Raw genomic sequence first — 22,480 nt, forward strand, 5'->3', positions numbered from 1 at the left:
AAAAAAAAAAATAAATCTAAGCTCCCCCCCCCCCCAATATAATGTATTTGAATTGTTTTAACATCAGGACTTTTGTCAGCAAATAGTGTTTTGTTGTAAATTCACTTTTTAAAAAAAAAAAAAAAATCTGATTTACAGACCTTTCCCCCCCTTCACACTGTGTCCTAATAAGACACGACTGCTGTGAGTGACAGAACATTTTGTTGGTCACTTATTTTTCACTGCAGCGTCCCAGTGTATGAAATCTTATTGGTCTAAAATCACATTCTGAGTGCATGCTGTGAAGCGATTCTGTTTGTGCAGACATAGATATCTGTACGTCGATACCTCTTCTGACTTCCCCAGATACATCAATGCATCCACCAACAGTCAACTTTTCAGATACTGCTCTTCAGTGACAGTAACAAACGAATGAGTTTTCATTGAAAATGCCACAACATTATGCAGCATATGATTGGACGAACCATAGATATCTATGGTAGGGCTCTCTGATGATCAGAAGGATTCTTTTTAATTACCATATGCAGAACTATCTCACACAAATGATAAACTAAAGCCTGTGAAATTCAATAATTTAGTAGTTTTTTAAAGACTACTGAAGACATGAGCTATACTTGCAGACGCACAGTCAATTTGCTGTCAAGTGTTCATTGACAGGCTTTGTCCAATATGGTGGACTGTATAGCAGCCCTCATATAGACATGTATTGGTTCTGATGTAAACGTAAATAGTGATTTTGCTGAAAGGCCTCTATATTTTAAGACAAATCGAACTCTTCAGGCTATAGAGTGTTTTTCATGAAGACATACGGTAAAAGCAATCTGACCTCAATATCTCTGCCTCTCATGTGTAGAAACAATGACAGTGGGGAATATGGGGCTCTACATATGTGAGAGAGAGACATAATTAATTATTGATTCCCCGTCACTGCCGGAGAGGTAACGTGACTGGGAGAAAAAAAAGCGATGTTAATTTGAATACTCCTCAATCTGAAGCTTAGATTGAAAGAAGGGAACCGTATTGAGCGGCATTATACTTTGTTGTGTGGGGAATATTGACATGAAATGTAATAAAATGGTTTGTGATTTATTACTTGTCTGGCCCATTGTGAAACACCTTTTGTGGCCTGTGCAGTGGCAAAAAGGAAAAAGACACACAGAGACATGAACAGTCTGTCCCTTCTCCAAAGGACACTTGCTTTTCTCTTGTTTCTTTTTAATTAATGCCCATTTTTAACTGTTGTACTTCAAAGATTCCTCAAAGTTATTTAAATACCGATTAAAAACAGTGAGATGCCAGTAATGATGTTTTAAAAGCAGAGTTTGTGTTCTGCGAGAAAAGCAAGGACAAGATGTGCTGTGGAAGGACAGAATTACTTTAGAAATATTTATATCACATGCTTTGATATGAACATGTATTCACTGAAAATTTATAAAATAAATACTACATTTATATAACATATACCAAATAATAAATTATTTTGAAGCAATTAGGAGCATATACAAAAGCACTCCCCCTTAAAAAAAATTAAATCAAGATTTTGCCTAATTTTTCTTAATTTTATAAATATACAATTTTATATTGTGGGTTTGTAGGAGTAGATCACTTTTTTCTTATTCAGGATTATTTAGTGAGATTTATTGCATAAGTGTTTATGCACGCTATTTGGTATTGCTGGATTGGATTAACACTGGATCAAAAATGATCTTAATATGAATCAGACATATGAACTGAACTGGTCATCTGACTTAACTGTTTTAAACTTCTTCAATCAGTAATATAATGTGTGTGTGAGTGCACTGCTGTTTGGCAGGTTGTGTATCGTCAAACCAACTATAAGCAACATGGTATATCTCTGTCTGATGTCTATATGGAAATATCAAGGTCAAACATTTAGCACTGAAACATATTGCGATGTTGTACTAAAACAGATAAATATTGTTCCCTTAGTGGAGAGCAATTTTTACTGCATACTGAGGGAGAATTTCACTAAAAACGAATTACACCCACTGATAGTGTTGTTTATTTGCACATATCACTCTTAAAAATAAAGGTGCTTCACGATGCCATAGAAGAACCTTTTTGACTAAATGGTTCCATAAAGAACCTTTAACATCTGAAGAACCTTTCTGTTTCACAAAAGCTTCTTTGTGGCGAAATAAGGTTCTTCAGATTACAAAAAGGTAAGAAAGAGATGGTTCTTTAAAGAACCTTTGACTGAATGGTTCTTTGTGGAACTAAAAATGGTTCTTCTATGGCATCGCTGTGAAGAACCTTTTAAGCACCTTTATTTTTAAGAGTGTACTGTCTGCTTTGGTTTTAAAGGGATGGTCCCTCCAAAAATTAACATTGTCATCATTTACTCACCCTTCTTTCATTCTAAACCTATATGGTTTCTTTCTTCTGTGAAGTGCAAAGGAAGATATTTTGAAAAATGTTGGTAATTTTACCATTTTGGTGACCATTGACTTCCACTTTATAGAAAAAAAGAAACACAGAGACATTACTCAAAATGAAAGACACAAAAGAGAACAAAGTCATACAGGTTTGGAACAAATTTTCTTTTTGTATCCTTTTCATTTTGAAAAATTCTGGTTGCTGAATACCACGGGGGATATATTAGTGCAGCGTTAATTGTGCCAGGCAAATAGTGTTAACTGTTTTTGTGAATAAGGCTTTAAAACTAATTTGTATAAAAAAGGATCAAATGTTTGTGCTGAATAGAATGACACTGGAGTTAGTTAAATACACACGCCATACCAAAAAACCCTGCATAGATTGCACCTGTTTTAAGCTGTTTGCAGTCGGTTAAAGCTGAGATAAATGTTTAGTGAATTCACCCCACAGTTTACAGGTGTAATTTCTGAACCTTAGTATCCTGCTGCTTTCAAAGTACAGGGATATCCTTGGCTTGCTTTGTGGACACGACAAGAAGACGTATTTTGACACACCTGCATTGCATCAGCCCATGTAACAGTCAAACAACATGACATTGTCGTTGTTTCTGATTGACATGAGGGGTAATCAGCCTGTCCGCCTCTGACTGGGCCACCAGTAGGATTTTTGTTTGACAGAAATGCTTGCTTGAGAAAGTCAAGTCAAGTCAAGTCACCTTTATTTATATAGCACTTTTAACAATACAGATTGTGTCAAAGCAACTGAACAGCATTAATTAGGAAAATAGTGTCAATAATGCAAAGTGACAATATAAACACTCATTTTTCAGTTAAAGACAGTTCATCATTGAATTCAGTGATGTCAACATCCAGCTCAGTTTAAATAATATCTTTGCAATTATGTCAACGATATCGCCGGAAATTAAGTGTCCCCAACTAAGCAAGCCAGTGTCGACAGCGGCAAAGAAAGTAAATCACATTTCAAACTTAGAGTTTCAGTTTGCTGTATAATTTCCAGTATTTTTCTTTTTACTTTCCTGTAAAATCATTGAATAATTTAGCACCTTAGATTGATACATTAATATATTTAAGATAGTGAGGCAGTTGTTATAAATGCTACATTTCAGCCCTGGATGGACATTGTTGCAATTCATACAATACCAAATATAGTGGGGCAAAAAAGTATTTAGTCAGCCACCAATTGTGCAAGGGTCCATATTCTATATTTCACTCAGTAATTTTATTCGCACTGTAAGTGATTGCACGTGAAGCCCATCAGTGGGATGTACTGTGCTGTCTGAGATAACAGATGAAGAGGCCATACTGGCGTCATACCTCTGAGAGTCCATCAGCTTAATAAAAGTGTCAAGGCGGTTGATTTGTTATGTCTGTTAATAACAGAAGCAAAGAGTTCGACGGGAAAGAGATTAAACAGACGGCTAGAGCTGACATACAGGTGCTGTCATTTGTCTTCACTCATCCAGCTTCCCAACTTTATACATTTCTTCTCATTTTCTCTGTATGACACACAAACTATCTCCAGAGATATTTACGCTGCAGTGCTGCTCCTGAGCTGTGGGGAATGTAAAGTATTGATGGGTATGAGATTTGGGATCTCCTCAGTCAGGGAGCTTTAGGATGTTCAAGTTCAGTCTGGCGACAAATGCATGCATTTTCAGGACTGAATTACATGATTGCTCTGAATGTGTATGGCAATGTTACTTTAAAATGGTAGTTTAACAGTCTACAAACTACTCATATTTTAAGTACTTAAAGTTCAGAAAAGCTACTCTGTTGAAAAAGTAAAAAAAAAAAAAATAGAATAATACTATATCAGATTGGATCAGGATCAAAATGATTCTATATTTATTTTGTAATTTAATAAGTACTCTGTCTCGCAAACAAAGGGGTTTTTAAATGAATGAATCTTGTTAGGGTGAAATTAATACTTTTATTCAGCAAGGGTGCATTAAATTGATTAAAAGTGACAATAAACTAATTTGTTACAATTTAATATAATGATAAATGTTTATTGAGCACCAGATCAGCATATTAGAAAGATTTCTTAAGAATCATGTGACACTGAAGACTGAAGTAATGCCGGCTAAAATTTCAGCTTTGCCATAACTAAAATAAAATGACATTTTAAAATATATTCAAATAGAAAACAGCTATTTGTAAATTGTAATAATAATTCACAAAATTACAGTTTTAATGTACTGTATTTTTATCAATTAAATGCAGCCTTGGTGAGCATATGAGACTTATTTCAAAAACATTATTTCTGTGGAAATAATGTATGTGGATACATTTTTTCAGGATCCTTTGATGAACAGAAAGTTCAAAATAATTTATTAAGCATTTATTTTAAATCTTTTTTTTTGTAACTGTGTAAAAGTCAATTTAATGCATTAATTCCTTCTGAACACAAGTACAGTATTAATTGCGTTCAGAAAAATTATTACTGACCCCAAACCTAGTCAATTTAATGCATTCATTCCTTCTGAACACAAGTACAGTATTAATTGCGTTCAGAAAAATTATTACTGACCCCAAACCTTTGGCCATGTATAGTGTATAGTATATTAATCTACTGGATGTCTTGACTGACCTTGACAGCCATAGACTATCACCATGATGAAAGGGCAGTCAAGACACTTACTGAAGATGCTCATTAGTAACGGCAACATTCATCTGGGGCAAGCAAACTGCAATTGCACCTGTGCATTGAACACACAGGGAATACAAGAATATCATGGAAGCAACTGGGCAGTTGAGTATAAATGCTTACCTCCACAAATCATTGAGGAGATTGGAAGCCATTAGGCTCTCTGACGATGGAGCCATAGGAAGCCACAGCTCATTAAGGCAGATTGCAAATGTCATTTTGCAGCTCCCTCCCTGGCCTTGTATTGAAGGATTGCAATGAAATTAATTTTGCATAGAGTCTGGCTTTTTGAATCAAAGCCAAAGCATGCAAGTGTGATTAAATCACTGGTGGGGCTTTCAGAAGGAAGGTCAACCAAACCACATTAAGACTGATTCCTCCAACCCTCTTCCCACCCAGCTTCTAGTCGATCACCTAAGATCACCGTGTTTTATCTAAACAACTCTCTCCCTGTTCCATTCCCTAGATTGCCTGTTTGTAACTGACTATTTCACCCGGACGCCTCGCAAGCTCAACGCATACCGCTCATTTGCCAGCGTGGAGCTGTTCCACTTCAACGTGCCTGAAGACACCGTGGTGGCTGTTTGGAACCTCATCACCTTCAAGGAGCAGGGGGGCACTTTCGGAGACAGCTGCCCAGACCGCAACGTGACAGTGTGAGTTGGCTAAACTTCCAGGTTACATCCATTAAGGGTTTGTTATGGGGGCAGAGAAGGACAATAGCATAATGAGGTCAGATACTGTATGTCCAATCAGCATTTCAGATGAGAGGAGGGCAGATGTCACATGTGTGAATATAATGACCTTTCTGATGCATACACTGAAGAGTACTCGCTCTTCGCCCTGATAAAATAGCTTTTAATCCAAGTCTAAGGATCATTTCCCAGATGCTGATCATTTTCTGTGCTCTCCATAAAAAGGCATTTATCAAGTGTGGTGCTGGCAGAATTCACAGCGTAACTGCACACTGGAGATCCATAAGCATAAAATACTAAGTGACACAGATAAGATTTACAACCCAAATCTGACATTTTTACTAATTTTCACAGGGTCACATTCAGTCGAATTGTTTGAATCCATTCTAAATGGCCTCTAAAATTAGGATGGTCCTATATTTTTATTAGTCATAAAAGCCATTGAGTCCTTTGGTTCTCAGCACAAGGTTAAAAAAAATACCTTTTTTGGTTGATGAGAGTAAGGGATATTATTTTTATACTTTAAAAGAATATTCTGGGTTTAGCACAAGTTAAGATCAGTTGACAGATTTTGTGGCACCGTGTTGATTACCGGGAAAAACTGTATCTTGTGTACTATTTGAGCTCCCTTAACTGTCACCCCCCATTTTTAAAATAGGCATGAAAGTGCACTATCCAAACTTAAATTATTGTTATTTATGAACATTTTGGAATACAGACCTAAGGTTGGTCTCTTTTTAAAGAAGATTATTGCAAAAGTGGAATGTTTTCAAAAAAGGTATCAAAAAGTTATAGAAGTTTACATTTACTGTGAAGAAAATGCACTATAATAATTTTATTTTATTTTATATATAATAAATATTTTACATAACAGGTTTTACTCTAAAATTGGTATAAAATTAAAGCCTTATGTCTAAAGAAGTTATGTTCCAAATTTTAAGTTGATATGAAAAATTTAAATTTTATTTAAGACGTTATACCACAAACAGCCACCGGGTGCCATCCAAACTATTTAATTTTTTAATGCATTTTCACAAATGTCTAGATTTCTCTCAATATTACTTCTATCTCAAAATTTCCAATGATATGTTTTTTGTCAAGATTATAAAAAGGTTTGATTCTAAAAGACCATAAGTCTAAAGAAGTTATGTTCCAAATTTGAAGTTGATATGAAAAATTTACATTTTATTTAAGACGTTATACCACAAACAGCCACCGGGTGCCATCCAAACTATTAAATTTTTTAATGCATTTTCACAAATGTCTAGATTTCTCTCAATATTACTTCTATCTCAAAATTTCCAATGATATGTTTTTTGTCAAGATTATAAAAAGGTTTGATTCTAAAAGACCATAATGCATTTTGTAATATGACACTTGACACCGCCCACTAAGGGGGAGGAGACCGCCAAACGATTTTAAAGTGCCATTTCCATGGTAACGCAATGTCCGATTTCAAAATGAATTTCACAGGATGAATCTTGGGCTTCTAAGCTTTCAAATTATATATTTATGATGAATTTATGATGATTACTAAAAGATTTGATAAAGAAAAAGGACAACAAAAAAAAGAGCGCCAAGCGTCCTACAGGTAGGACGGTGACAATTAAGATAAAGATGTTCACGTTATTTTTACTGTTATTTGAGGGTTTTTATGGGTTATGCTGACTTGGCAACAAAGTTTGCAAAACTGAATATAACTTTACACAGAAAAGTTTAGTAAGTGATTTTCACACTAAAATATTTGCATGTCTTTGTAACAGTATTTTAATGTTAATGGATTTGCTTTATTCACTTGCAAGTTGAAATAAAATGTTATGTTATTCAACATTATGCTGTTGATTAAACCTAATTTGTACTGAACCCCGAATATCCCATTAAACCTGGTCACATTTTAAGCCAATTTTTACCAAAAAAAAAAAGAAAGTAAAACATTGCCCCATTTCCACATTTCCTAGGTGTAGATGAAGCCAAAAATGTCCTGAACACACTTGCTCTTGTACATTTTTCCTCCACTGCACTCCTCATACATCATAAGGTGTTCTTTTACCCTTAATTTTTCTGTGTCCGTTTCTTTCAAGTCAATCTTGAATGATCCCAGTGCACTTTCATAGCCAGCACATGGTGTGCTAGCACAAGAGCTGTTGTTAAAGTTAGTTTTGGCACTTGGGTAATCAAAATGGAGAATATTATTCACTGAATACTCAGGTCTTCAAATCCCAGCACACTGGCTGTCATTAAAGTTCCATTTAAACACTGACCTTGATATTGCCTGTCACTAAATGTACATCATAAGTGGTGAGCAAGTAACTCCTGGCCGTCTTTAATGTGTGACATTATAAAGAGGAGAAGAGACTGTCCTTGAGTCAATGTTCCAGTACTGGTTTCTTTGACAAATAGCCTCATCACAGAGGTTTGCTATTCAGTCATTCAGCATTGGAATATTAGTGTATGTTTTATTTACTTGCCGCTACAACTTCCTTGACCTTAAAATTAACATAAAAGTAACATTACCTGTAGCATTAAGCACAGGTTATGATGTTTTAAATGCACTCCCTCCACAGATGCTCTTTGGCTCTTATGTTTCTTTGATGTCAGATTTCTTTTTGACCGCATATATAGAAGAACCTTCTTATGCCTCCTGTTTCATCTCCCAGGGGTATATGATACTGTGAATAAACCTCTCTGGTGGCCTCAAGGGAAAGCTACATGAGAAAGTTGCGGTATAAACAGTGATCTCAGTGTTAACTTTGGAAGGACATATTTTAAACTCATAATGTCAGTCATAACTCCAGAGGAACATATTGCCTTTCATAATTACAGTAAGTGCACCTATGTTCCAGTTTGAGCGATAATGAAATATGCGTCTTAGGGGCCTATCAAATAATATAAATGGCCTGCCTGCGATTTAAATATTTTTTTCCCCTGCTTTTGACAGGAGTGTAGCCTATATTGAGTAAAACCACTGTTATAGGTATAAAATTAAAGCCTTATGTCTAAAGAAGTTATGTTCCAAATTTTAAGTTGATATGAAAAATTTAAATTTTATTTAAGACGTTATACCACAAACAGCCACCGGGTGCCATCCAAACTATTTAATTTTTTAATGCATTTTCACAAATGTCTAGATTTCTCTCAATATTACTTCTATCTCAAAATTTCCAATGATATGTTTTTTGTCAAGATTATAAAAAGGTTTGATTCTAAAAGACCATAATGCATTTTGTAATATGACACTTGACACCGCCCACTAAGGGGGAGGAGACCGCCAAACGATTTTAAAGTGCCATTTCCATGGTAACGCAATGTCCGATTTCAAAATGAATTTCACAGGATGAATCTTGGGCTTCTAAGCTTTCAAATTATATATTTATGATGAATTTATGATGATTACTAAAAGATTTGATAAAGAAAAAGGACAACAAAAAAAAGAGCGCCAAGCGTCCTACAGGTAGGACGGTGACAATTAAGATAAAGATGTTTACGTTATTTTTACTGTTATTTGAGGGTTTTTATGGGTTATGCTGACTTGGCAACAAAGTTTGCAAAACTGAATATAACTTTACACAGAAAAGTTTAGTAAGTGATTTTCACACTAAAATATTTGCATGTCTTTGTAACAGTATTTTAATGTTAATGGATTTGCTTTATTCACTTGCAAGTTGAAATAAAATGTTATGTTATTCAACATTATGCTGTTGATTAAACCTAATTTGTACTGAACCCCGAATATCCCATTAAACCTGGTCACATTTTAAGCCAATTTTTCAATTTTTACAAAAGAAAGTAAAACATTGCCCCATTTCCACATTTCCTAGGTGTAGATGAAGCCAAAAATGTCCTGAACACCTGAACACTTGTACATTTTTCCTCCACTGCACTCCTCATACATCATAAGGTGTTCTTTTACCCTTAATTTTTCTGTGTCCGTTTCTTTCAAGTCAATCTTGAATGATCCCAGTGCACTTTCATAGCCAGCACATGGTGTGCTAGCACAAGAGCTGTTGTTAAAGTTAGTTTTGGCACTTGGGTAATCAAAATGGAGAATATTATTCACTGAATACTCAGGTCTTCAAATCCCAGCACACTGGCTGTCATTAAAGTTCCATTTAAACACTGACCTTGATATTGCCTGTCACTAAATGTACATCATAAGTGGTGAGCAAGTAACTCCTGGCCGTCTTTAATGTGTGACATTATAAAGAGGAGAAGAGACTGTCCTTGAGTCAATGTTCCAGTACTGGTTTCTTTGACAAATAGCCTCATCACAGAGGTTTGCTATTCAGTCATTCAGCATTGGAATATTAGTGTATGTTTTATTTACTTGCCGCTACAACTTCCTTGACCTTAAAATTAACATAAAAGTAACATTACCTGTAGCATTAAGCACAGGTTATGATGTTTTAAATGCACTCCCTCCACAGATGCTCTTTGGCTCTTATGTTTCTTTGATGTCAGATTTCTTTTTGACCGCATATATAGAAGAACCTTCTTATGCCTCCTGTTTCATCTCCCAGGGGTATATGATACTGTGAATAAACCTCTCTGGTGGCCTCAAGGGAAAGCTACATGAGAAAGTTGCGGTATAAACAGTGATCTCAGTGTTAACTTTGGAAGGACATATTTTAAACTCATAATGTCAGTCATAACTCCAGAGGAACATATTGCCTTTCATAATTACAGTAAGTGCACCTATGTTCCAGTTTGAGCGATAATGAAATATGCGTCTTAGGGGCCTATCAAATAATATAAATGGCCTGCCTGCGATTTAAATATTTTTTTCCCCTGCTTTTGACAGGAGTGTAGCCTATATTGAGTAAAACCACTGTTATAGGTACATCTAACAATCAGACTGGGAAAATGGAATGGAAAATGGATGGAAAGATAGAAGGATGGATGGATGGGCAGAAATATGGATGGATATATGGATAGGTGGATGGATGAAAGGAAAGAAGTATAAAGATGGAATAACAGAAATATAGATAGAAAAGATAGCAAAAATAACAGAAAGATAGATGGACAAAGATGGATGAATATATATGGATAGGTGGATGGATGGAAGTAAAGAAGAATAGACAAAGATGGATAAATGGATGAACAGACAGATAGAAAGATAGAAAGAAAGATGAATAGATAGATAGATAGATAGATGTGCCTCCATAGATTGCACTTGATTGTTTGTGCGTACAGATCATTTACTGCGCAAAGTTTTGTCATGAGGCCCCTGGTCTTCTTGCTGTTTTCATAATGAACAAGGCAGGGCTCCATTCTGCCGATTCAGCTGTCAGATAGCAGGCAGGGGGTGCCATAGAGAGATGGTAATTAAAACAGGCTGTACTCGGAGTCGGGGGAGAGATAAAGTGGGAGGATAAGATATAGAAATGGGAGAAAGCAGGACGACTGGGTCTAGTGGATAACAGCCCATAGATCAATATGATGCTGCCGGACAGGCCATGACAACTCTAATTGCAGACCATACAAACCAGGAGGCCTGGGCAGAAACAGAGCTCCTGAGGTCCTCCCAGCAGTCCCTTTTCGCTGGATCAACCTTCAAACGTCAAGCCAGTGCTTTTGGGAAGCCTTCTTATGTGGAACTGACACACCACATCAGATAATCAATGTGCAATGTGGGTTTTAGGGATAAGTGATGTAATGTTCTATGTTTTTTGTCAAGATTATAAAAAGGTTTGATTCTAAAAGACCATAATGCATTTTGTAATATGACACTTGACACCGCCCACTAAGGGGGAGGAGACCGCCAAACGATTTTAAAGTGCCATTTCCATGGTAACGCAATGTCCGATTTCAAAATGAATTTCACAGGATGAATCTTGGGCTTCTAAGCTTTCAAATTATATATTTATGATGAATTTATGATGATTACTAAAAGATTTGATAAAGAAAAAGGACAACAAAAAAAAGAGCGCCAAGCGTCCTACAGGTAGGACGGTGACAATTAAGATAAAGATGTTCACGTTATTTTTACTGTTATTTGAGGGTTTTTATGGGTTATGCTGACTTGGCAACAAAGTTTGCAAAACTGAATATAACTTTACACAGAAAAGTTTAGTAAGTGATTTTCACACTAAAATATTTGCATGTCTTTGTAACAGTATTTTAATGTTAATGGATTTGCTTTATTCACTTGCAAGTTGAAATAAAATGTTATGTTATTCAACATTATGCTGTTGATTAAACCTAATTTGTACTGAACCCCGAATATCCCATTAAACCTGGTCACATTTTAAGCCAATTTTTACCAAAAAAAAAAAGAAAGTAAAACATTGCCCCATTTCCACATTTCCTAGGTGTAGATGAAGCCAAAAATGTCCTGAACACACTTGCTCTTGTACATTTTTCCTCCACTGCACTCCTCATACATCATAAGGTGTTCTTTTACCCTTAATTTTTCTGTGTCCGTTTCTTTCAAGTCAATCTTGAATGATCCCAGTGCACTTTCATAGCCAGCACATGGTGTGCTAGCACAAGAGCTGTTGTTAAAGTTAGTTTTGGCACTTGGGTAATCAAAATGGAGAATATTATTCACTGAATACTCAGGTCTTCAAATCCCAGCACACTGGCTGTCATTAAAGTTCCATTTAAACACTGACCTTGATATTGCCTGTCACTAAATGTACATCATAAGTGGTGAGCAAGTAACTCCTGGCCGTCTTTAATGTGTGACATTATAAAGAGGAGAAGAGACTGTCCTTGAGTCAATGTTCCAGTACTGGTTTCTTTGACAAATAGCCTCATCACAGAGGTTTGCTATTCAGTCATTCAGCATTGGAATATTAGTGTATGTTTTATTTACTTGCCGCTACAACTTCCTTGACCTTAAAATTAACATAAAAGTAACATTACCTGTAGCATTAAGCACAGGTTATGATGTTTTAAATGCACTCCCTCCACAGATGCTCTTTGGCTCTTATGTTTCTTTGATGTCAGATTTCTTTTTGACCGCATATATAGAAGAACCTTCTTATGCCTCCTGTTTCATCTCCCAGGGGTATATGATACTGTGAATAAACCTCTCTGGTGGCCTCAAGGGAAAGCTACATGAGAAAGTTGCGGTATAAACAGTGATCTCAGTGTTAACTTTGGAAGGACATATTTTAAACTCATAATGTCAGTCATAACTCCAGAGGAACATATTGCCTTTCATAATTACAGTAAGTGCACCTATGTTCCAGTTTGAGCGATAATGAAATATGCGTCTTAGGGGCCTATCAAATAATATAAATGGCCTGCCTGCGATTTAAATATTTTTTTCCCCTGCTTTTGACAGGAGTGTAGCCTATATTGAGTAAAACCACTGTTATAGGTACATCTAACAATCAGACTGGGAAAATGGAATGGAAAATGGATGGAAAGATAGAAGGATGGATGGATGGGCAGAAATATGGATGGATATATGGATAGGTGGATGGATGAAAGGAAAGAAGTATAAAGATGGAATAACAGAAATATAGATAGAAAAGATAGCAAAAATAACAGAAAGATAGATGGACAAAGATGGATGAATATATATGGATAGGTGGATGGATGGAAGTAAAGAAGAATAGACAAAGATGGATAAATGGATGAACAGACAGATAGAAAGATAGAAAGAAAGATGAATAGATAGATAGATAGATAGATGTGCCTCCATAGATTGCACTTGATTGTTTGTGCGTACAGATCATTTACTGCGCAAAGTTTTGTCATGAGGCCCCTGGTCTTCTTGCTGTTTTCATAATGAACAAGGCAGGGCTCCATTCTGCCGATTCAGCTGTCAGATAGCAGGCAGGGGGTGCCATAGAGAGATGGTAATTAAAACAGGCTGTACTCGGAGTCGGGGGAGAGATAAAGTGGGAGGATAAGATATAGAAATGGGAGAAAGCAGGACGACTGGGTCTAGTGGATAACAGCCCATAGATCAATATGATGCTGCCGGACAGGCCATGACAACTCTAATTGCAGACCATACAAACCAGGAGGCCTGGGCAGAAACAGAGCTCCTGAGGTCCTCCCAGCAGTCCCTTTTCGCTGGATCAACCTTCAAACGTCAAGCCAGTGCTTTTGGGAAGCCTTCTTATGTGAAACTGACACACCACATCAGATAATCAATGTGCAATGTGGATTTTAGGGATAAGTGATGTAATGTTCAGATTCACATTATAATTGAGGTCACAGTCGTGATTCTCCAGTCTGTTTGTGTCTGACCTCCTGGCTGAAGCCTGGAGTCTTTGCCTTATCTCTCCCTCATCAATAATAAGACAGCGTGTGTCATGCACATTAATGATCTTAAGGTCTTATTCATCTCACATGCTCGCAGAGGGACCGGGCACTCAATGCATGAGGCATGGTAATGCGAGACAGCAAAACAATGATGGAAATCACCTAACCTCAATTAGTCTCCAGCACTCAATCTGCATTTCATGCCTGTTTGTTTAGACAAATGCAAGAACAAGAACAGCAAGATTTATGGCATTTATTTGCATAATGCGGGATCTAGGGGATGAGATTGTCAACAGACCTAATCAAGACATAAACTAGGAGACGAGTGACAAAAACACAAAGGCTGCATGTCAAATTTTTCATTTTAACCTCAAAGTTTACCACAGGTTACATGTAGAAACAGAGAGCGAGCTCATGATCTTTACAAAGTTAACTTCTTTTTTTGGTTAATTCCAATTCCGATTCTGCTTATCGATTCAGATTCTTTTCGATTCCCAGTTTCGATTCCAATGTGATTAAATAATGATATCAAACATTTAATCTGCGTCTCTTTTTTGCAAACCATTTATTGGAGCTGAATACTATGAACAAAAATCAACAGACTACATAAAAACTGGACTTTGTGTGCAAAATAGAACTGCACGATTCTGGATAAATTGAGTTTTTTCCCCAATGGAAGTTGTGGTTCTCTCATGATTCTGAAGAAGAAGAAAAAAACAGTAGACTGAAGAAGGTTGCATGTGTTTTTTTAACAACTAAGTCTTTGCAGTCTTTGACATAGGCTTGACATGGTTTCAAAGGTAATAATTAGGGCAGTCAATTTAGCATTTCAATTTGATACACTTAATTATATAAAAAAGTTTTAAACTATTTATTCTTGCCTCCTGGCCAAAAAACAGAAAGAAAAAAACTAAATACAAAGTAGTCAACAATGCCTCCTTGCTCTTTCTCATTTTTGGTTTTACAGTCTCTAATGAGCTGATGACCTGAATCAAGTGTGTTTAACTAAGGAGACATACAAAATATGCACTGTTCCCATTGGATATCTCTCTTATCTGACAGACCCATTTCAGGTCTTAGAGCTGGTGAGTTGAATGAGATGTGTTTGATTGAACCCATGTTCAAAGATAAAAATATAACAATATATTGAGTTAAACAAACACCTTAATGCTGTAGACATGTTCCATATCTAATTTTCACGTCACAATATTCCTTAAGCTTTATCACCGTATTCTTAATATCCTTTAACATTTTAATGCAATAAAACAATAGTGCAATAGAACATGACTATAAAGAATCTGAAACTAGATATATTTTCTGGGCTCTCATTTTTAGTCCAGATTAAAATGTAAAATGTATAATAAAAAAACTGAATGGCTGTTTAAAACATGTAAATATTGTTTGACTTTATTCTCTGTGACAAGTGAGTGTCCGAAAATGGCACTCTGGGCTAGAAGCAATAGTATGATCACAAAGATTATGAATATAGGCAGTAAGATCATATTGGACCCCCAGAGGCAGCAGGTGGAACTGTATACAAACCAGACCAGGAGGAAAGCCTCACAAATAATAGTTCAGGACTCCACCCACCCTCTCCAACATGGATTTGAAAACGTCCTTCAGGCAGACGATACAGGGTACCCAGGGTGCATAGCAACAATAAATATTTTCAAGAAATCTTTTATACCATCTGCCATTACTTTATTAAATAAATTATTTATAATCAGGTCTACGTGTATTATGTAACTAATTGCCATTATCTATTTATGAATATTATTTAGTTATTTATTTATTATCTGTTTATGGTTTTAGAACTATTAGCCTAATTTCTATATACTCATTTTATGTCTCATGTGTCTGTAATCCTTGGGGCGAGACGTTCTTGTACTGTATGTTCTGTGTGTCTGTTGTATTGGATTGTGAAGTCAAGTGTATTTGTGGTATATGTTTTTGTGGGGCCGAAGATGAATTTCCACATGTGTGGACAATACATATTTCTAATCTAATCTAATCTAATCTAGCACGTCTACTTGCTTATCTTCAAATTACCTTCATTTAGGATATATTGATAAATGTAATTATTTGCTATTAATTTGATAGATTAATCAGCATATGTTTACTTGATTACATTTGTTTTAATGGATTGACAGTCGTAGTACCAATTGATGTCCTACTTTTTTCCCAGCTTTTGTGAATGCTCATTTGTGCTATTTTTGCAGCCAAACTTGCCTCATGTTAGTTACCAAACCTTGTTTTCACCTTGATTCAAACTCTCTCCAGCCTAATTGACAATTAGGGATTAATAGAGTGTGACCTTAAACATTGTGAGGAAATGCACTGACATACAGAGCATGTTGATCTGATTATGATGATCTGTTTGCTGCAAGTCCAGTTTACATACAGCTTGGACACTGATCTTAGGACAGCTCTGAATTGCTTTGATGAGCCTGACAGTAATATGTTTGGATCTGATTTGCTAACGTGTGCGGATGCATAACTAATTGGGTCACTACAGAGCACCGCATGCTCTGCAAAGGATAGTGAAGCCAGGCCTTTGGAGCAAAAAATGGCATACTATATGGCATGCACTTTGCACCTTGTGTGAACTTAAGTGAACTGTATAGATAAGAACATTTAAGGATGCATGGTAGCTTCATCAGGTGCATTCATGCAGTCCCAGGGAAATGTTCATTTACAGTAAATGCTAAGACAGACAGGTGTCTTCTGCTGTGATCATTTGTGTATGTGTATGTTCAAGTTCAAGTTCAAGTCTGCTTTATTGTCAATTCTTCCACATGTACAGAACATACACACAGAGAATTGAAATTGCATTACTCTCAGATCCTTGGGTGCATACAGATAACATAAATACAGATTAAATACAAAATACAACTATACAAATATACAAATAAGGTAAAATGTAAAAATATATATATAAAGCACAAGACATATGGTAGATAGAGTGCAAACCAGTAAAGTAAACAACAGTGCAGATATAGTGATTGTAGTGCAAAAAAATGATTTGTAGTGCAAAAGAGCTTATTCAGACTGATTAAAGTGACAGTGTGTGTGTGTGTATTTGGGAGGGGGGAGTGGGAGAGTCCGTTAGAGGGTCAGAGTTCAGTGGTGCGTGGGGCAAAAGAGGGGAGGGGGGGCAAGGTCGGGAGGGAGTTCAGCTTTCTGATAGCCTGATGGATGAAGCTGTCCTTCAGTCTGCTGGTCCTGGCCTGGAGACTCCGCAGTCTCCTCCCTGATGGCAGCAGACTGAAGAAGCTGTGTGTCGGGTGGGTGGGATCACCTGCAATGCAGAGGGCTTTGCGGGTGAGACGGGTGTTGTAGATGTCCTGAAGGGAGGGGAGAGAGGCACCAACGATCTTCTCAGCTGCTCTCACTATGCGTTGAAGTAAGTTGATGTGTAAGTGATGTAAGTCCTGTGTCAGTGTATTGCACCATACTCAACATTGGTGTTGTCGATTATCTTTTAAGAAAATTAAGAATAAAATTGGCAACATTTTACAATAAAGTTCAGTTTGTTAATAGTAGTTAATTATTAGATTAGAATCATTATTAGAATAATGAACAACAATGTTTTACTGCTGACACAATTTTAATCATATATTTTTAACATTTCAAGATGCATACATTGAAATTAGGAAAGAACATGAATTAATTTGAAACATGAAATAAACAGGATTTTTTACATTTTAGTTTATATGGGTATATAAGTCATGCCTACAACTCGTGCCTATGACTGAATCATAGCCATGCACATATACAGCCATATCTCGTCTACTCGTGTGATATTGCTCTTTAAACTTTAAACCATCGCTTCAGGTCAGAATATGAGTCCATAATCCATAATAATGCTTCCTCCAGTGAAAAAGTCCACAGACAACTGTTTTGGTCTGTTTTTCCTTGTAAATGGTGCTTGATCTGTGCATATTTCTCTCCTGATTCATCCGTGGCGACTGGTATTATAGGTAATATAAAGGACTCATAATTTTGCCAGAAGCAGCGATTTGAAGTACATTTATTAAAAACTGTTTTTCGCTTCATAAAACATTTAATTGATGAACTAGTCATATGGATTATTTGTGATTTATTGTGTTTTTATCTTCTGCTTGGACTGACGGCTCCCATTCACTGCAGAGGATCCATTGTTGAGTAAGTGATGTACTGCTAAATTTCTCCAGATGTGTTCCGATGAAGATGGCAGCTATTTTTTTATTTTTGGGTGAAGTTAATATTAAACATTGTTAAAAAATAACCTAGCACCATAGCTGACAGTCTGTGCAGCGTGTTCATATTACTTGCACGGATGTCTTTATAGTTTGAACACTCCCTCGGAACTACAAAGCAGTGCCTTAGTAAAAATCTGGAGCTGCCGCTGCCAGCATCAAAGGAAAAAGTTCATTGCTCAGTGCAAAACACAACCCATATAAAATCATTATCCAGTGCTGAAAACATCTGTCTGACAGCACAGAACACAAGCTTGAGCTTTAACAACATTAGCCAAGTTGTCACATTCACATGAGCAGTATGGGGTCTCCATCTTAGAAGAAGACACTGGATGATGATCTTTTAGGTGCACTAGCTCAGAGTACAAGAAGGGCAGGATGACTTATCTAATAACCCCTGCAGAGCTCCAGCAGCAATACTTTGAGTTATTACCTGTCAAGGATCCAGGACCCCTGGGTTAGCATGACCGTCTCTGAAGATTGCATGTCTGTTTCACAAAGGAGAAACACACAAAGAAATCACACAAAGAAAAGACATTATAAGGCCACTCAAAGAAAAATGGGAGAATTTGTAATTGTCAGTTTGTAATTGTCAAAATGAAATATGTTATTAAAAGATCTTCTTGACAAACAGGTTTAATCCTTTCTAGTAGATAGGAGCTACAATGCCTGTTTTCTACATAGAAAATAGTTACCAAGATGGCCTCTTTAAAGGGAAGTATATAGACAAGAAATCAGTTTTGGTTGGTGAGATTATCTAATATTTGAAATACTTACAGACCAAGACAGTCCTGGTGGTGTGCAGTGTGCAAGGGTTTTATGTGTTTTAGTTGTTGTTGTTTTAAGGGTCTTTTCATGTCCTATTGTATGTATGTATGTATTTATTTATTTATTTATTTATCTGTAAGGGTCTTTTCTATGAAATCATTTACCTTTCTATGATATCACTTCCTGTTTTTTGTTATTTTGTTTTTTTATTTATTTATTTTAGACATATAAGTGGTGCCTTTTTTATAATATAATTTCCTGTTTTATGTTTGTTTTATTTATTTATTTTTTGAATACAAGATTTTCATTCTTTAATGAGACATTTTCTTCAGGACAGTTATATTACCTTGGCCTCTAATTTTATCCCCATGAAAGAACATCCAGATGATTCCCCTTCAGGAACTCGAGCTGCGTCAAGTCGCTTTGGGAACGCGGTCACGCAAGGGCGTTCCCAAAGCGACTCGACGCAGCGTCTCGTTCCCTCGGGGAACCATGGTTACATACGTAACCTAGAGACGATATTTATATATATGTTTTTCAATTAGGGAATTTAAAAAAACATCCTAGATGAGCTGTATTCAAGTCATTGAGGATCACATCATTGACCCAGATTTCTTGAGGGTGCTGCACCACCTGAGCAACTGCCAATGGGGAAAGGATAGTTTTCTCCAGGTGTTATTGACTACTTTTAGTGGGTGTTTAGCTGTGCACAGTGATGGGGTAAATCCATTTGTGAACACTTAAAATGTGTCACAAAGTGATGTATACAATATCAGTTTTCATCATGGGTACCATTGTGTGACCATTGTGTCATTGTGTGACTTTATTACACATATTACACATGTGGTTGTTCTGTCTTTTGCCATTTTTACTTGTCTCACAAAGCCATTTCTACCTCTGAAAATGTGAGAAACGGAGAATGAAAGAGTAATTGAGAGTCTTTATTGTGAAACCTTTCAGACGGGGACTTTTTTCAACCCAAGGATTGTCAGGGTTGTGACTGACAAACTACTGGAGCCACAAAGCAGTGCATTGAGCAAAAATAATTGCAGACAGTGAAGTCTTTTAGAAAAAGTGTCATGGCATGATTTGTTGCAGGCTCCTGCTGTCTGACTGTGTCTGTATCTTGTCTGACAGGCTAGAGACTGAGGGAAGACTTTTTACTTTCATGGCCTTGTGCTCCCATGTCAAAATTAAGGAAAGCACGTTGCGGTTTTGTGTTGACAATGAGTCTGATGTGAGTGAATGATTTTCGTCTCTTTCATTCTTCTCTCCTTTACTTGAAATTGCAGCCTAGTCGGGGCGTTGTTCCAAATAAATGCTTTCTACAGTTGTAAGCATTGCTCAAAACATTAACGATGAAGTTAAATGTTTGAATATTTGTTTACGATTCACTTCACGCATAATTTAGTATTAGTCACAATGCTCCATTTCCTTTCTTGTGATCGAGTGAAAAATTGTTGCATCTTCTGCATTCTAATTGATTCAGGACTTACTTCGATGTGCTTTCTCTGGCCCTGTGTTTCTCACTACATGGACTCATTTGTTTGTCTTATTATAGAACTCATTATATTTATACATCTACTCACTCGGAATGTACATGTGTGAAATCACATGTAAGTTTTCCTGTATTTTGGATTTGATGTTTTGTTATAAATTAATAAATATAAGTGAATAAAAACATTTGTGAGTTAAAAAAAAATATATTTATTTAGTTAGTTCGTTAAAGTACATACGAAGCCTATTTCTAATTGAGGACATCCCCGGATGTCTATAAAGGTATAATTGTTTCAGATGTTGCTAAAAATGCATAGAAACTTTACAACATGTTCTATTCTTCTGAACATCCTCTTCTGAAATTTTTGATTTTAATTAAGACATTACTTAGTATGTTTATTAAATCATGACTTTGTGTGGGCCATTGGATTGTCTCCACACTGTAGATGTTTTCAGGTTTTACTATACTTGTGGGGTCATTTGATGCTTCTCTTTATGAAAACATTCATGTAAATTGTGTATTTCTGCACCTCTAGTGGCGCCAAATGGAACTGCAATTTTGAGCATCCCAAATAAGCTTAACTTCATCTCAACCAATGGCCTGGATTGGGGGCGGGATTACCTGTGTGACAGACTAATGTCAGTGTATTTAAAAACAGTAATTTATGTAGTATTTGTGCCAGCTTTAATAAGAAATTCAAAGCCATATTTGCATCACACTGGAACGTAAATGATCCTAAACAATGATTGATGCATTTGATCTCAACCAAGATAACAGTCCGCGGCATGCCTTGAAATGTAACTGTGGCCTTGGTTTGCAGGTACTTCAGGTCAGGAGCTCCACCTGTAATCAACCCCCTCCAGACACGTTTTCCAAAGGACACTATTGTACCAGGCTCCTTCGCTGTCACTTTGACATGGACGCTGCCCAACCGCACCACAGGGGTTTTCAATGTCACCAGCCCCCTCCCAGGAGACTGGTTCCTGGCTGCACACTTACCAAAGGATAAGGGGAAGATCTCAGTCAAGGTGGGTAAAAACCTAGAGGATAAAGCAGTCAGTGATCAGAGGCCCAAAAATGAGAAAATCATTTCTGCTTTTAACAAGAGCTAAGCTTGTTGATGATGAAAAATGCCTTATGTTCATGGTTGTGCACGTACATTCCTCTCGGCATTTATGCATTTATAATTGAAGCCGCTCACTTCCGCACAGTCAGCGGGTGGCCTTCATGGGTAGTAATTTAAAAGTCTGTGATTTCAGAGCTTGTCATAGACTTCTTTTTCAAAAGCGATTATATATGCATCTCCTGTCAGAGTGCTCATTATTTCGCTTGGGTTGTAATCTCAAAGACAAAGGCATTTTTCTTTTGTATAATGCCTTGAATATTCATTTATATATATTATATCATATTAGAAATGCATTACTTTTTAAAAAAGGTTAATTTTTCTTATTGTTCACAAAACCACACACACACCGAATGTGACGTATGTCTCTGCGGTATGAAAGCATGTTTCCAAGTAAAGAATAAAAAAAATTATTGTGAGATATTGTGTAGAATTAGAATGTCATGCTGTGAGATATAAAGTCACATTGTGAGATGTTAAGTTACATTATGACTTTTTATTCTGGCTTCACTACTGCCTGACACCAAACCCATTTTCATAATGTTCAAAAGTTCAGAGAGCTACTGTTTTGTTCTACTCAAAAATGGTTGTTCAGTATTGTAGGCTATAGACATCCAGTGTTTTTTTTTTTTTATTCCTGCAATAAAATGTATTTTAAATAAAAAAGTCAGTTCATGTTGAAACACAAGGGGTCAATTATGCATCATAAGATATGCGTAAATAATAGCATGTCAGCAGTGGCTAAATTACGGTCTAATAATGCTCCCTGCCAGTAAACCCAAATGTACAGCAGGTTGTAATATTCTTATCATGGGTATTACTGCCCAGAGGGAATATTTAAATAGGTGAAAATCAGCCAGTGGAAAATTGTTTA

The 22,480-nt window shown here is 36.4% G+C and overlaps 1 protein-coding gene across 1 annotated transcript in view; it reads left to right on the forward strand.

The window, feature by feature from the left end:
- tmem8b (transmembrane protein 8B) overlaps nt 1–22,480 on the forward strand; it is a 128,649-nt gene that overhangs the window by 44,626 nt on the left and 61,543 nt on the right. Inside the window, exons 2-3 of the mRNA XM_016235900.1 lie at nt 5,531–5,720; nt 21,304–21,511. Coding sequence (XP_016091386.1) covers nt 5,531–5,720; nt 21,304–21,511 — 398 coding nt within the window. The remainder of the gene's footprint in view (nt 1–5,530; nt 5,721–21,303; nt 21,512–22,480) is intronic.

Source organism: Sinocyclocheilus grahami, unplaced genomic scaffold (genome assembly GCF_001515645.1).
Source record: "Sinocyclocheilus grahami isolate Dianchi unplaced genomic scaffold, SAMN03320097.WGS_v1.1 scaffold475.1, whole genome shotgun sequence".
Classification (NCBI taxonomy): Eukaryota; Metazoa; Chordata; class Actinopteri; order Cypriniformes; family Cyprinidae; genus Sinocyclocheilus; species Sinocyclocheilus grahami.